General features: G+C 37.8%; 1 protein-coding gene and 1 long non-coding RNA gene across 5 annotated transcripts in view; one reads left to right on the top strand and one right to left on the bottom strand.

The window, feature by feature from the left end:
• LOC107079894 (uncharacterized) overlaps positions 1-7418 on the bottom strand; it is a 25375-nt gene extending 17957 nt beyond the window's left edge. Inside the window, exons 1-2 of the long non-coding RNA XR_001480802.2 lie at positions 7331-7418; positions 6036-6063 (exon numbers count right to left, since the gene is read on the bottom strand). This is a non-coding gene — a long non-coding RNA (uncharacterized lncRNA). The remainder of the gene's footprint in view (positions 1-6035; positions 6064-7330) is intronic.
• Positions 2279-15366, top strand: part of trim36 (tripartite motif containing 36) — a 34386-nt gene continuing 21298 nt past the window's right edge. Inside the window, exons 1-4 of one of the 4 annotated variants that reach the window (XM_069187255.1) lie at positions 2279-2635; positions 10482-10719; positions 12470-12499; positions 14652-14995. In XM_069187255.1, the coding sequence (XP_069043356.1) occupies positions 2573-2635; positions 10482-10719; positions 12470-12499; positions 14652-14995 (675 nt within the window). In that variant the 5' untranslated portion in view covers positions 2279-2572. Of the gene's footprint in view, positions 2636-9049; positions 9738-10481; positions 10720-12469; positions 12500-14651; positions 14996-15366 lie in introns of those variants that run through there. The other 3 variants (XM_069187256.1, XM_069187257.1, XM_069187259.1) reach the window with 3 other exon arrangements.

Consider the following 15366-nt stretch of genomic DNA (forward strand, 5'->3'; position numbering starts at 1 on the left):
TTAATTCTTTTATGAAAGTGCTTCTTCGCATTTTTTCCTTATGCCAAGCAATGACACTGTTAAAATAACAAAATTGTATTGTAGTACTGTTGTATTTTGTGTCCACAGTTTCTTTTTCTTGAAAAATTGATTCACAAATCATTTTCATATTTAGAAAACATATTTAAAGCATTCCTTATGTTGCATCATCTGAGCCCCTTCTAGAGAACAGGACACTTGGACAGATTGTAAAATGTTGAATATAGACAGTTACTGATTCTAAAGTCAAATTATATTTGCATAGTCATATGTCAAATACTGTATATTCTAACGGTCTGGAAAGGTACACAGTACATATAAAATGATTTAAATAATGTATGCAAACTGAAACAGAAGATTTGAAATTTGAAACACATTCTGAATTCTGAAAGACACTGACAAACATCACCTGCAATTTGTGTTTAAAATGAAGTAAAAGTGAGATGAGTTCTACATAAGCAGTTTCACCGATTTGGCTAGTTTCTTCAAGGAGTTCTTGAATCACTAACCTACTTGCTATCAAATGAGAAAGATCAAGTGACATCTTGCCTTCTGTAACCAATCTTACATTCTCAATTTGTCTGCATTTCCAGAAGACATGAAATACTCCAGTTTTAACACCGTAAGATAGTTTTTCTTTACCATTTCACTAAATACTGGCAATTACACTGCTGCAATTCTAAAAATCAAATGTTGCTTTGCTGAAAATAAACAGAATGTACTTACAAGTACCTACTTATAAACCTGTAAAGTGAATGAAAGTAGTTCTACTCCACTTAAGACTGAATTAAAACTTTTATTGCCAGGGAGTATTACATGTGCTCTATGATGAAGAATTCTTACAATTATTCTAAAATAAAAAGGAACAGTTATTTGTATTGTCTATTGTCTAAGTGTGACTGTCCTGTTGTCTTTGTTCACTATTCAATGGCATAATTCCTATTTAAGTACACAATAGCTCACCCATTCCCTGACAATTGGGGTGCAATTGTTGGTGTTGGTTATCTCGCAAGCCCTAGGATCTGGGTTTCAGGCTTCCAGCTTTGAGCACCTGTGTGAAGTTTGCATGTTGTCAGGTGTTCCACTTCCCTCTATCTCCCTGAAATGTGCTGGCTGGGTGTGATTGATTATTCTAAATATCTCTCCTTTCCCACAGGGGAGGGGGTGGTGGTTCCAGATATGACCAGTACTGGGATCTGTGGCTTAAACGGCCGAATGTCCCACTCTTATACGATCCTGTTATTGTGAAAATAAAACGGATCTGCAGTATAGTAACAGGCCTGCTTAATGACTGCTAAATCCCGCCCCTGCCCTGTGTCCAGCCATTTATAGGAGTGGTTTTAATGCCTTTCTCCCTTTCGCTCGGAATCTGGCGTCTTATATACACATTTGAATATTGAAATGAAAGAAAGCTGTATTAAATGAGGTCAGTTTAACCTTTGTCGACCAGATGCACATGAATGCAGCTACTTAATCAGTCCGCGTCACAATGCCAATTGTAAAATCCTACAGTCGATGACCAACACGGTACTCCATATGGGAAATATGCTTAGCTATTTTCCACAGAGCGCAGAGAATAAAATTCACCACCTGTCCGTCTTTTCGGGCTTTGCCGTTTTTTCAAATACGTTGTGTTTTACATCGTGATTGCTGCGAGTTTGGTTATGCAGCAACGTATACTGTAGATTAATTTAGATTTCTAATTATCTAAATTAGATAACGTATGAGTTGTTTCGTAGATTAGTAAAATCAAAAGAGGTGAAATGTTTTTAAATCTATTTGAAACGCGTTTATATTATTGGAAATATTCGCTTTAAGCTTCTTACGACCTTCTTAAGAATGAAAAAAGCAGCTTATAGCTGACGACGGCGGGCAACATCAGGTCAGCAATACGCCTTGAGGAGCATCGGTACAATGTTGCTTAGAAGTCAGTGGTGATTTACAATGAACCAAGTTTTTTGTTCCATGTAGTATTTCTAATAAAAGTCAAATGACGATTTTAATTAATTTCATTACTGGATTACATAATACTAATTCCAACCATATAATATAGTGCTTATGAGTTATCCCTTCCCTTTTTATTTTTGTTTAATTTAAAAGAATTAAGACCATACAGAACGCTGGAACATAACTGCAGCATAAATAGTAATAAACTTTTTATTACAGTACAATTACTGCAAGAAAGTTTCTCCATTCAACCAAGGATAATAAAACAATAAAAAGCACTCCTTTGCAGACACTGCTACCCAAGGTAATCGAATATCTTGGTTCACGCCCAGGGAAGGATAATGGAGGCGGGGTTTCGTCCGGAGAAAGATGAGTCCTTTGGTACTTAGATTTTCACCTCAAGGCAGCCTGGTGCATTTGCGGTTGTGGATCTTTTATGTCGGATATACCGGGTACTTAAGATAAAAGTCATTGATCGTCTTCAGTGTGTCCAAGACACATTGATCCCGAAACACGTACAACAGAGAGGCAGACCTGGTGGAGGTCAAATTCGCACATATTGCAGTACATTTCAACTCTCGCTGTTTTGGTAATATACTCTCTAAACATGTCCGATTCAGAAGATATGTCTGAATTTGGGTCTATAGTCGAGAGGATAACAAAAGGCGAGGTAAGTGCAAACACTACATTTTTTTACCATTAAGAACTATTAAGAATTTAAAATACTATGTGTGAAAAATTCGAATTTATTACTGAATTGAGCTTTCTGTGTGGTCCTTAATGTATTCGTTTAAAACGTAGTAAAGAAACTGAATGCAAGCAGTGTCCTTAAACGTGGTTGAACTCCAGCTATAAACAGTGATGATAATGGCAGTCATGACAGATCTAAGTACCGCATCTGTCATTTTATGAAAGCCACAAAAAAGTGGGTGTTGCCAGTCATGGAATACTGAAGCTTCCTTACAGCGGTTTAAAGCCTATTTTTAGCTTTCTGGCAGTAAAAATACGTGTTTCTTGAGGTGAAAGTTACTAGCGTGTTCAACTGGAAAGAAAAAACACAATCGTTCAGAATTGCTGGAGAAGTCCCGAAGTGCAAGTATGCATGAATATTTAGTTTTGTGCTGTCCTTACTCTGGTCCATGAAGGAGTCCGCAGTATACTAGCACCGTTGACTGCGTGTAAAAGCTGTGACTCGTTTAACAGTAATTGCAAGACAGCAAGTGCATATTCTTTGTCTTAAAAAGTACGACATCGATTAATTTTGATGATGTGCTAGTAACATAATTTTCGTTATGAGAATACAGAAACGCAGCCGTGCTACCATGGTAATGCAGATTTTCTCCAAAGGGTTGTTTCTCGCCAATACAATAAGGAAACAATGTAACAATTGAATATGACAGGTTGTGAAGGACCGGTGAAACCGACGTCACAGCAAGGCTGGAGATAACGGCGTGGTAGAACAAGGATCTTCTGCTTTGCAGGGGACGTATTGTATTCGTATAATAGTACAAAGCAAATACAGTTCCTTCCATACAAGGAATCCAGTTCTCTCAGAAATGCAATTTTGTAATTAAAATGTGGGGGAAAGTACAGAAACCGTGCGGTTCAAAAGCCAATTAGAAATGAATTGACTTGATTTTGAATATTGTCAGGCACGCTTGTTTATAACAATATATGACTGTATGCTGTGAATTTCTGAAACAAGTACCAAGTCTAAAGAATTGTCCTATAGTAAAATGGTACATAATCCATTCTTGATTTCTAAGGAAAAGAAATGAAAGATTTTAATGTGCAAACTTTTCTATTTCCCTCACATTTAGTTCAGAAATTAAGACTTAAAAAATATTAATAAAATTAATAATCATTAATAATGATTTTTGGGGAATGTTTGAAAGGCATAACGTGTACAGTATGCAGTATTACTGCCCAAGGAAAAAATCAATACATGAAGTTCACAAGATGGAAGTTTTCTACCGGGAGATAATTGCACACTAATAGAAACCATTTCACCCCAAACAGGCTTTTGTTTTCAGTAATGGACATCCACTGATTTTGCTAACTGAGGGAGTGGTACCCTGCAGTACTGCACTAGAAAAAAGTGTCCCATGAGTTACAATCTGTATACAAAATTAAAGTTAATTACAGAGGTTAAATGCATATTTCAAGTGTCCTTTTTCATGAGGTAACTGTTTAGAGGAAAATGTCCAACAGGGCTCATCACAGTATGACAAGTACTTAAAGTTGACTGTTCACATTGCTAGGAATGTATTAAATCAGAGTAACAAATATTGGAATCAGAGAAAACTAAAATAGAAAATATTCTATAGGTTTATTATGAATTTTCTTAAGTAGTAAATAAATACCAGTATGTTCTTAAATCTTTATATATATCATACAGTATGGTTGCAGAAGGGTTAATGTATTGTATTACAGAATTGATTTCCTGAAATAAAGCTATTCACTGATTCAGCATTCCCTTGAACATGATTGAATTTTAATTTGTAAGTATGTTGCATATATGTAAGACAAAGATAAATGTCCTGAATCACGGAATGAATTCAGATCCATTGTTTTCATCATAATAATGATTTTAATGGGGTTAAGAGTTTATGTTCCTGAAGAATTGTTTTCAAATTATATACAATCTTCTCCCTGGCATTATCAAGGGGTTAAAATTGATTACTTATGTGCTGGAATAGATCCAAACAAGCGATTAGCAGAGAAGGTTTCAGATCCTATTAGTGGTGCATTGAACCACTGAGCTGCCTTTCAGGGAAAGCTAAGATAATCGGGCATGACACCAGCCACATCATTGCCCCGTGCACTGTGGACAGAAAGAACCACCCCAGATACAGAGAGATCTGAAAACTACTCTTCTGAAAAAGATTTTACCTACATTAACTATAGCAGGATTATCTTAATCCATCCTGTTTAAAATATGATAAAGTAAAAATACACTTGTAGGTGCTTTTCTGACAGGAAATATTTTTGGCATTCGTAAGTTGCTATTAAGTTTGTTTTTAATATTAGGTTAAAGTTATGATTCTCTCTTTAAATTATTTCTCTTCTTTAAAGTTTTGTTTTTTAAGAACTAATGTAAGTAGTTCTATGTCAAAAATAAATTTCAGTGAACTACCATGCTTGCTATGTGGGCAAGAGATCTGATACATACAGTAAGTTATATATTGTTTTACATTTAAGCTTCTGCAACTTTAAAATATCTTTTAGAGGTTTTTCTTAACCTGATTTTTATTCAGTCTAGTTTTTGTTTTTTTTTGTAGATTTTGAACATAACACCCTTTTATGGCTGGAGAAGGCAACTGTTCTTTCTCTACACATGCATAATCATATTGACTAAGCCAATCTAAGGACATACACAACATATAAAAGATGTCTAATGCATTTTACTTTAATGCAAAGTGAATACTTAAATTGAATTTAAGTTGAAGGATGTCTTGCTGTTACCATAAAATATGCTACTTAAATTTCATTTAGAATGTTATCTTTAGTATTGACCACTACATTACTGAAATTAGCCATGGATACACAGTGGTCAAATTAATTTCTGGGATCATTTGAATGTCACATGCAGACAGACCAAAGTGAATGAATCTCTTCAACCTTGAAGCAAAGGGATTACAAGGGTTTTCAATTTAAGTTTGCAAAATTCTCAAAACTTTTGGAAATGTCAACCCAAAGGGTTTTTTTATAATGTGCAATGAAGACACATAGACAAAGGGTCGCAAATGGAAATCTAGAGGAGAGAAAAATAAAGACAAATTATTTCATAGAAAGGGCTGTGGGCGTCCGGAACAAAGCTGCCTGTCTCAGCTGTTGAAGCTTACACTCCAAGATCTTTTTAACAAGCAGCAGGATGACATATTGGAATCAATTAGGTACTAGTAATAAATAACCAATAGGTTACATGGCCTCTTGTTAGGATTAATGCAACTTGTCATTTGTTGTCAGATTCCCCAAACCATACTCCTTGTGACTCAATGGGACAACACTTATGAGTCCACATAATAGAATACTCGTCTTTTTTTCTAAAATCAAGCTATGTGACCCACCTTGTCCTCATCCTGTTCTTGTTTCCTCCTGTCATGTAGAGTATTAAGAATAAAAGAAAGGATAACAGTCTTAATATTGACCCTGCTGTTTCTTAATGACACAATGACATAACACCTGCAACTACTCACTTTTCTGTGTACTAATTTGCAGTTCATGTAAAAATACAATACAGTACCTTTGCCAGTTCTGACCTGAAAATGTAGTGAAGAAGTGCAACAGGTTGGCGAAACAGGGTGTGCCTTTTCATCTTTCAGCCATCCAAACTAGAATGGTTTTATAATTATGATACTGCTTTATGTACTAGATGAGAGACTGATTCATCTTAAAAAATAGCATTTCTTTTGTTTAGAACTATATTTGTTGAATTCCATCAGCTGTTTAGCTGTCCCACATGTAGGTCAATGATTACATGACATTTTTATTATATTTAGAATTTCCATTTTTTTACTCTTCTTTGTTATACCTACCTGGTGCTTTTGTAATTGCCAGTTGAGCATTTTTCACATACTGTAAGTTCAAAGTTATGAGCCAGACAGCTTGATGCAGAGATGAATGAGGGAGTGTAGTCAGAATCCGCCAACCCACCCAGCTTTGTACCACATCATGCAGTGGTTGCTGTGTCACTGAGAGCAGAGAGAGGCCTGGTTGACTAATCACGTCCTGTGCTTGGTGGTGCCAATCCAATCGTACACTGCCAGTTGGTGAATCCCAGTCACAGGCTCAAAATTGTGCTCCCTGACTGAGAGAACTGATCCTGCACCTGGGTCAGCACCTTCACTGGTCAAGCCACACAGTAACCTTTTAAAACCCACAGTAATACTATTTCCTACTTTTTATTGGCGTCTCTGATTTTTTTTCACTTGTGCTTCCAATACAGTATATCATCAATTCCTAAAAATCATGATGTTGTTATTAATATCGTTTTCACCCTCGCTGCTAAAGACAACTCTGTTTTGATGTATTATCCAAAGTCAAGTAACTTTAATCACTGAACCCTACCAGGACAAATGGACTAAAAATGTGTGGATGATAAATTAGACACAATGTGCCCATGATGACATTTACAGACTATCTTCTTGCATCCTTAGAGTAAGTGCTGGTAATTCTGATTTACATTTTTACCCCTTGATCTTAAGAAAGTATATTCTTCTGAAATTAAGCATAACAGTTCTACTCTAAAAGGCATTAATAGCTTTATAATGAATTTCATAGGGGTTGTGTGTCTGCTTTTGACTGCTGAAAATAATTCATGAAACTTTTCAGAACCTTACAAAGAGTGTTACTGGAGTCTTACTCTGGCATCTGGTGGTGAAGTCACTGAAGATCTCTTCAAGTTTAAGTAGCTGTACTTTGCATTTTGCAGAGAGCCTGAGGCTTTTTTTGGGAAGCTGAAGTAGATAAAGAGGTGAATCAGATGGGTGCAACACACAGAAAACAGTTGCTGCCTATTGTTTATATATAACCATATTGTTTGAAGTACCATACCAGCTGCTCCGAATAACACATTTTCTATGTTGGCATGAATTCTGTCCGTTCTCAAAGCAGTACTGGTTTTGAATCATTTCCTGTTTCTCAATAACTAATTAATAGCTTATCATCTGTTTTGACAACATTTAAAGACATAACTTGAGAAAAATCTTATCTCCACCAAAAACAGTAGTTTAAAAGTAGGTTTAGAAATACAATCTCCCTATATATCTTCAGATGGCACATTTATGTGATTTAACTTAATGTCTGAGCACTGGAAGCATAATATTATGATAAATAATTGTGGGTTTCATATTATGAAAAAGTACTGGGTTTGTTTCTCACTAGTCTTTCAATACTTGTAGTACTGAAGGTTTGGGTTCATTAATCGTTGCCACATCACAGAAAAGCTTGCACAGCTGGATTCTGTGCTCAAACAGAATTCCCTTAGGGTTGATGGGCATCAAGACTGCATTGCCACTACCCCCACCTTCACCAGATAGCGTGTCTGTGAATGGGCTTGAGACACACCGGCTGAAAGTTCCATTTACACAACATTTCACACCTAAACAAGGCTCCACGGCCGAAACATTGTGTTTTCTTTCTTCTCTTTTCAGCATGGAATAAACCTATTACTTGTTCCATAAATTTCAGGTACCATGTTGTGTGCCCATCTTTGGAATGAATACCGTCTCAAAGAAAAAGGAGTCTTGCATTATCATTTATTTCTTAATATGGCAAATTACTGTGATAACCTTCAGTCCCATAACACAGTTAAACTTGTGAAGGACTCTAACCTAGTTCAAATAAGGACAAAGTGCTTGTTATTCTTAACCCTGTCCAAAACCCTGTAGAGATATTGCCTTTTAAGGAAAATAATTCTTTCTATTCAATTCTTCTTAGAAATATTTTTTTTCTTTCTAAGAAAAAACAGCATTTCCTTACCTAAAATACCCATAATCATGTAATAAAATTCAAATAACAGATTAGATTACTTCAATAAACCTCTACTGATAAATCCTATGCACAATATATGTATATGCAAATATATTTTTAGTTCCAAGCAGACTGTGATAACTATTATTTCATTAACGTACTAGTCATTTCCCCTCCACCTCCATCAACACCAACACGCAGTACTGCCATATTAATCTGTATTACGCATTTGGGTAAAAAGTGTATAATTTCCTAGTACTAAGAGGTGTATTTGTCCATTACTGTGGTTCTAAACTATCCGAAACTCGAATGAAAGGCGAAGTGTTTCTCCTTACGTGCCCGACGCTAACTTTAAAATCAACAGATGTGTGCTTACGAAAGGTAACAAAATCGAGAAAGGAGACTTGTTTCTGTGCACTTTTTAAAGGTTATCAGAATCAATTAGCACTTCAACTAGCTACTCCAGCAGGAGATTTAAGGGGCGGGACTGCCGAGAGCGCTTTCTGCGTTATCACGTACTTAAATGAGTCACTTTTGTTTTATTACATCACGTAACACCCAGCTGTTCAAAACGTGAGAGTTTTAAATGGTTAGTAACTAAGACATAAAACTTACAGACACCCAATTTCTTAAATACGTCACAAAATAATAGTCTGCCGTCTCCTGAGAGATTCACATTTTCAAGAGACCTGCTTAGGGCCTATCGACTCATCACTTATCTCCGGGTCACCGTGTAGCTTTAACCCTGTTTGTAAGCAATTACAATTAGTGAAAGAGAGACGACAGCCAAGTCGCACAGGCCAACTTTTCGGCTATTTTTAACATCATACTTAATACAGTAAAACTGAAACTACAGAACTCACAGGTTACAAAGCGTTTGCCTTTTTGACGTGATCTTTAGCTAGCCTACACATTTTGAACTATTAGCAAAAACAAACAAAAAAAGAATTAACTATTAGCGATAAAACAAATAATCTTCTCAATGCTGCAAAGGTCGCAGACAAACCGGGAACCCCCTTCTTGATGCACTGAGCACAGGAGCTGTTTCTATGGAGATCTTGCCTGTGTCTCCACCCCGTCTGCTGTACTGCGGCCGCCTCACTGTTTAAAGAGCAGAGACACGCTGGTGCTCGACTGCGGAATCACGGTGCGCTCTCGGCCGGGGAACTTAATTCATTCGGCTTTTTTACTGCGGATGGGGGTTTAATTTTTAATCAGTCCATTGCTGGGAAACGTCTCCAGCGCTGTGCCTTGTGTTTACAATGTCCGCTGTTTCTCAGAGGCGTAGCTCGATTTTGGTAAGTAAATGGTTTATGCGACTGTTTCGATTTCTTGTTAGTTTTTAGCATATGCTTCTGAACCAGAGAGTGGCTTTTAACATACAAGGTCGAAGCGTGTTTTTTTTTTAACTTGTAAAGAACCACACTCTTTTGGTGGGTATGTAAAAGGGTCCGAGCGTTATGTGGAAGATTTGTCAAGCCCGTTTTCTTTTGAAATATATTGATCACCCTGATATACATAAATATGTTGATGTTCATTTATTCACCCTTACGTCGTTATTAAAGATTAGTTTGTGTGTGTCTGTGAAACAAGAAGTACTGTCTGTGTTCCTTAGTTCCCTTTTTTAAAAACTGAAGAGTGGATTTACAGACTTTCACAATTTAACCATGCGTCAACATGAGCTAACCAGGAATTTGACCTGTCACGCGCAAAAGTCAATTTTTCACACTTCAGCACCAAAAAAAAAAAAAGAAAACAATGAAGGAATAGGCCCCCGAGGTTATCAGCCTATTTAATTGTTTTTTAAACCATTGTTGGGGCTTATTTAAGGATCAGTGCACTTCAAAGGATTGTCGCCTATAAAAGTGAACTAATAGAGACGATTTCTTGCACGTACTTCCAACAGTGGTCTCGGAACACAATTCGGTCAAACGAGCTCGTCAAAGCCTGCTTATTGTGTAAATAAGGGGCTGTATTTTTAATTAACATGTTTGTTACCTGGGGGTGTATTAACCTGCAAAACAACAACATCTCTCTTTCAGGTTCCAATGAAAAACATCGAGCGGGAGCTGATCTGTCCCGTGTGCAAGGAGCTGTTCACACACCCCCTGATTCTCCCCTGCCAGCACAGCGTTTGTCACAAGTGTGTGAAAGAGCTACTCCTCCTGACCCACGAGGACTCCTTCACAGATGGGGGCTCGGAGTGCTCCACCCCGGGGAGCCCCCGCTCTCGCGTCCCCTCTCCCAGCATGGAGAGACTTGACCGGCTTGTTAGATCAGGTTTGTGCCGCTCTCGGGTCTGTTTGTTTTCCTGCAGCATTTACATATGCCATTTGCATTACCGTTTCGGTTTAAGAGGCAGCTGAGGGGGGGTTTAAATGTGGGTAAATCCACAGCGGCCTGTTTTTGTCTTGTTTATCCTCAATTGAACACACCTTTGCTTTGGTTGTGCTTTAATAGTCATCATTTGTCTCACTTGTCTTGTCTGGCATGCCCCCAACCTCAACATATGTTAACTAAATCGTGAAAAGAAGTGTTATTTCCTTATTTCTACGCGAGTAAAAACTTGGAGGATGAAGTGCAGCGATTGAACATAATGAGGTGGGGGGTGGCTTTTAATTTGAACTGAGAACAGATGACTCATTTCATAGGCAAGTAAATGTACACACTTCTGATGTGGATTTTGGCAATAGGAGCGTTTAATCTTATTGAACATGAAATGGGGTTAACTTCTATTTCATCTTAAACCTGTTTGCCTTTTCTTTCATTAAGGGGGTTACATTCTGAAGATATGAAAGCAACAACTTTTTTTTTTCTCCAAGTGGAGGAGCTGACAACAGTATTGGTTAGACAAGGCAGCCTTTTTCTAAACCAAGGGTCTGTCATCTCCCATGTAAGGCACAGCTGCAGAGTGTGTGAGGAGAGCAATTCTGGCTTGCACTGCCTGAATGCATTCATTCTTCATGTGTGCACTGCAAACAAGACAGGAGCTTGTTCGCTGGTAGACTTTGGAGAGCAAAATGGCCATTCATGTTGAAGACTTCTGTTTGTTTTTCAAACAGCAATGTCTTGTTTTGCCACCAGTACTGAACAACATTCTTTTAGTAGCAAACTGAGTTTAATTTAATGTATATTTTAGGAAATATTTATTTTAATATGGGAGAGAATTGGGGAAAAAATACAGAAAGTCTTTAATGTGACTGACATTTATCCTTTAAAGGTGTGTAGGTCAGACATGCTCAGTCATGTCAAAGGGCAGACTGTTGAAATATTAAGGAACAAGTAGAGGTTAATTCCAGCTGGGAAGAAAAAAGTCTGGCTTTGCAGAAGGCTCACTAAAATTTTCCATCTTTTTTTTCAGCTTTCAACATGGAACTAACCTCTGCTTGTTCCTTCGTAGCTTAATTTGATTTTCGGTTGAAATGTTTCTGAATGAACTTTTGTTAGTAGTATCCTAAGCCACTGTTTCATTTAAAAACTTCACTTGGTGAAAGTGAAGGTCAGTGCAGGAATGCCTGATCTGCATTCAGTTCACCTGTTTGTGGCTGCCTTGATGATGGTTATAAACATTTGCTTGTTACTGGCAAGGGATGCGTTTGAATGTTAACTGATGTGCAAAGCCAACCTGTGCATTTTGCCCCATTTAGCATTTTACTTTATAGGTTTTGACTGTAACCAGTAAGTAACAAACTAAAAATGTAGCATTGTGTTAAACCAATATCTGAAACACCCCACAGAGTCTAATTTCTGAAAATATCAATGCATAATCTAACATTTCCACTAGTGTTTTTAATGATTGAGCTACAGTTATTGTATAGAACCTGAAGAGCTCTTCCAGTGATTTACCACTTAGACTCTTCGTATCTCATGAGCAAGTCTGAATATGAACGGAGCAACATTTAAAAAGGTATTTGTTACTCTTTTGTTTCCTTCAATTTCGCTGGTCGAGTTCTGGCTCCGGGGAGGTATATCGGTCTGAGTTGTGCTGTCAAACCTGTGTATCTTACTCCAACTTTCTGTCCGATTGCAGCCTCTCTGCGGAGGTCGTTCGGAAGGAGAGGTAGAAATGGGTTCCATTTTTTATATAGCTGTAGTGAGTATAGTGTTTTTAGATTTCTGTGAACACCCACATAATATAGTTTTATGTACACACAATTGACACAGTAGTCAACCTTGTGAAACAGTGGTCAAGCAATTAATTATTTTATGGCAGTGTAAAGGAGCGTCGATCTTCATTTGCCTTCCCTCTACTCTTAGCCTTTCTGCTGGCTCGAATTTTCTTGATATCTAATTAGTTCAATTGGGTTTTGTTTCTGTAATTCTCATTGTCCCAAAGTGCAAATCCAGTGTGCATCTCCCCTTCAAAGTGGACTATAGCATTTATAGAACAGTTAATCTTGTTTTTCTGGAATAGTTTTCTGTTTTCTAACTTTGTCAAAAACTGTGGACGACCCAATTTGCTGGAATCATTTTAAGTTTTGGAGACAAGATGACCTGAACAAAATCTTCAAACAGAAATTGAATACTCTTTCAATATTTTGATTAATTGCTCTTCTTTTTAATTATTTCCTTACAGTATCAACATTTCTAAGAGCCTTGGGGTTAAATTCTTACATATGTCTTGCAGATTTATAACATAAAATATGTGTCCACTTTTTTTTTAAAGCACCTTCCACGGAGAATGCACAAACACCTTTTATTGCCGTCATGAGATAGTTTATTTTTGTATCTGATTTGACCCTTTTCTCTGCACTGTAAAGCACATCTGAGTCTAGATGCACCAGAAGGACGTAGCTCACTGTGATGCGGGCAGTATCCGCAATTTTCCTCCCTGCCCTGCATACCTAAGAGTCTTAAGTACACCATTATTATTTTAATTATGTGACATTGCTTCAATTGACCACTACCAAGTCATTCTTCATGGCACACAAGATCACACTTGTCTGAATAACCATGTTTGTGTTCACAGCATGTCCATTATGTGCTTGTTTGTCGCTGATGTGCTGTAAAAATGGCGATGTAATATGCATTGCTAGTTTTCATTTTTTTTGCTTGCTTTTTTAGCTTTGCTCAGTGTTGTGTGCTTGTGCTTGCAGTGTATTTCAGTGTTCTGACATGCAGTTTATGTTGATCAAGGCAAAGACCAGTTTTGTCTTGTATAAGCTCAGCCTCTGTAAACATATGATGGCATAATGCCCTTGTATCTGAAAGATGGATGTTTGTTACAGTGGACACTGGATTCTACTGAAAAAAGAATGTTTAAGACAGTGAGAAGCCAAAATCCTCTTACCATAGTCCCATTTTGTGTGAAATGAATTGCAGAGATGTATTTTCAAAGGTCTCAATCTTATCAAGTCAAGCTTCATCAGCCTTTTCTTTTGTGGCTTTTTATTTTCAAATTGGAGAGATTCTATATAAAACGAAATAATTAACGTTTAACTAACTTCAAGCTGCTTCATTATTATTCTGTTGGAATTGAGGGGCCCCAAATCTTAAATTGATCATCGAAGAAAAAGAAGACTGTTATCTGTTGTTGATCTACAACAGTTTACAAGACTTCAGATGTGTTTTGGGGCTTTATCAGATGGGGAGGGAAAGGAGTATGTGCTGCTTCGCAGGAATTTTCAAAGAATCAAAACAGAAAGTAGAAACTAAATCTTACTGCTGTTAGGATGGAATAAAGTACTCTGTAAATTTATACTCTAATCTCATTCCCTATTCACAACCAGATTTAATATCAAGGTAATGGTTCCAAAAAGACCCCCTACAGTAGTCTTCAGAATGCCTTAAGACCTTCTAATTTGTTGTTCTAAACAATGCCAAATTTGTCAAAGCCCCTTTGGAGGATGAGAAGTAATCATATTACTTCAGGCATTGTTGACACCCCCACCTGACACGCACACACCCTCTGGAAACAATGCTTCATTGAAATTCAACATACTGTAGTTTTCAGCCTGGAGGTTTTTTTTTCTTTAATTTTCATCTTAAAGAAACCGGAAAGTTAACTCTTGAAAATCAGGTTAACTACATCTCTTCTAATCGGTGTGCGTTCCCTGGGTCAGATCACTGACTACTAAAAGCCCTTTCTGTCTATAAAAGCCTGCGTGAAAGAGTTGGTCAGCTGAGGTGCCTGAGAATGTTGTTTTATAGCCCCTGTTTCTATACTCCTTCTCCCCCCTCTGATTTGTTCTTTCGCTGTTCTGTGTAATTAGGGTCAAGTACCCCATCAGGATGGAAACGCAACTCCCTCACTCCTCGGATTACCATGTTTCCGTGTCCGGGATGCCAGCACGGTATCGATCTCGGCGAGCGAGGTATCAGCATGCTCTTTCGAAACTTCACCCTGGAGGCCATCGTGGAAAGGTACAGGCAAGCCGCTCGGGCTGCTGTGGCCATCATGTGTAACCTGTGCAAAGCGCCTCCCCAGGAGGCCACCAAGAGCTGCATGGACTGCAAGGCCAGCTACTGCAACGAGTGCTTCAAGGTGCACCACCCCTGGGGAACTCCTAAAGCCCAGCACGAGTATGTGGGCCCCACCACCAACTTCAGACCCAAGGTACTAGTCGCTATCACGCCCTTTAACCCACGAAGTCCAGTGTACAGTAATGGTTTAATCAGTGTGCCCCCTAGTATCTGGAAAGCCCAGCACTGGTTTGCTTCAGAGCTGTCATATACAGTTTTGATTTTTTCTGGCAAAGCAGATTCCTTGAATTTGGTTTCTATAATAACAGTGTGGGAAAAAAAACAGTTATGCTGCCATGATTTAATTAGAGCTGATATCTAGTATTCCTGTCATTGAAGATTCATACTTGGCAGTTTGGCATCTGTGTGGCCTTTAGGAATACTTGCTTAACACTACAGTTGTAGTACAATTGTAAGGAGTTAGGTTTTGGCTGGGTACTAATTTTAATAAACTGGGATATGTAT

The sequence above is a fragment of the Lepisosteus oculatus genome, chromosome 3 (assembly GCF_040954835.1).
Source record: "Lepisosteus oculatus isolate fLepOcu1 chromosome 3, fLepOcu1.hap2, whole genome shotgun sequence".
Lineage (NCBI taxonomy): Eukaryota > Metazoa > Chordata > Actinopteri > Semionotiformes > Lepisosteidae > Lepisosteus > Lepisosteus oculatus.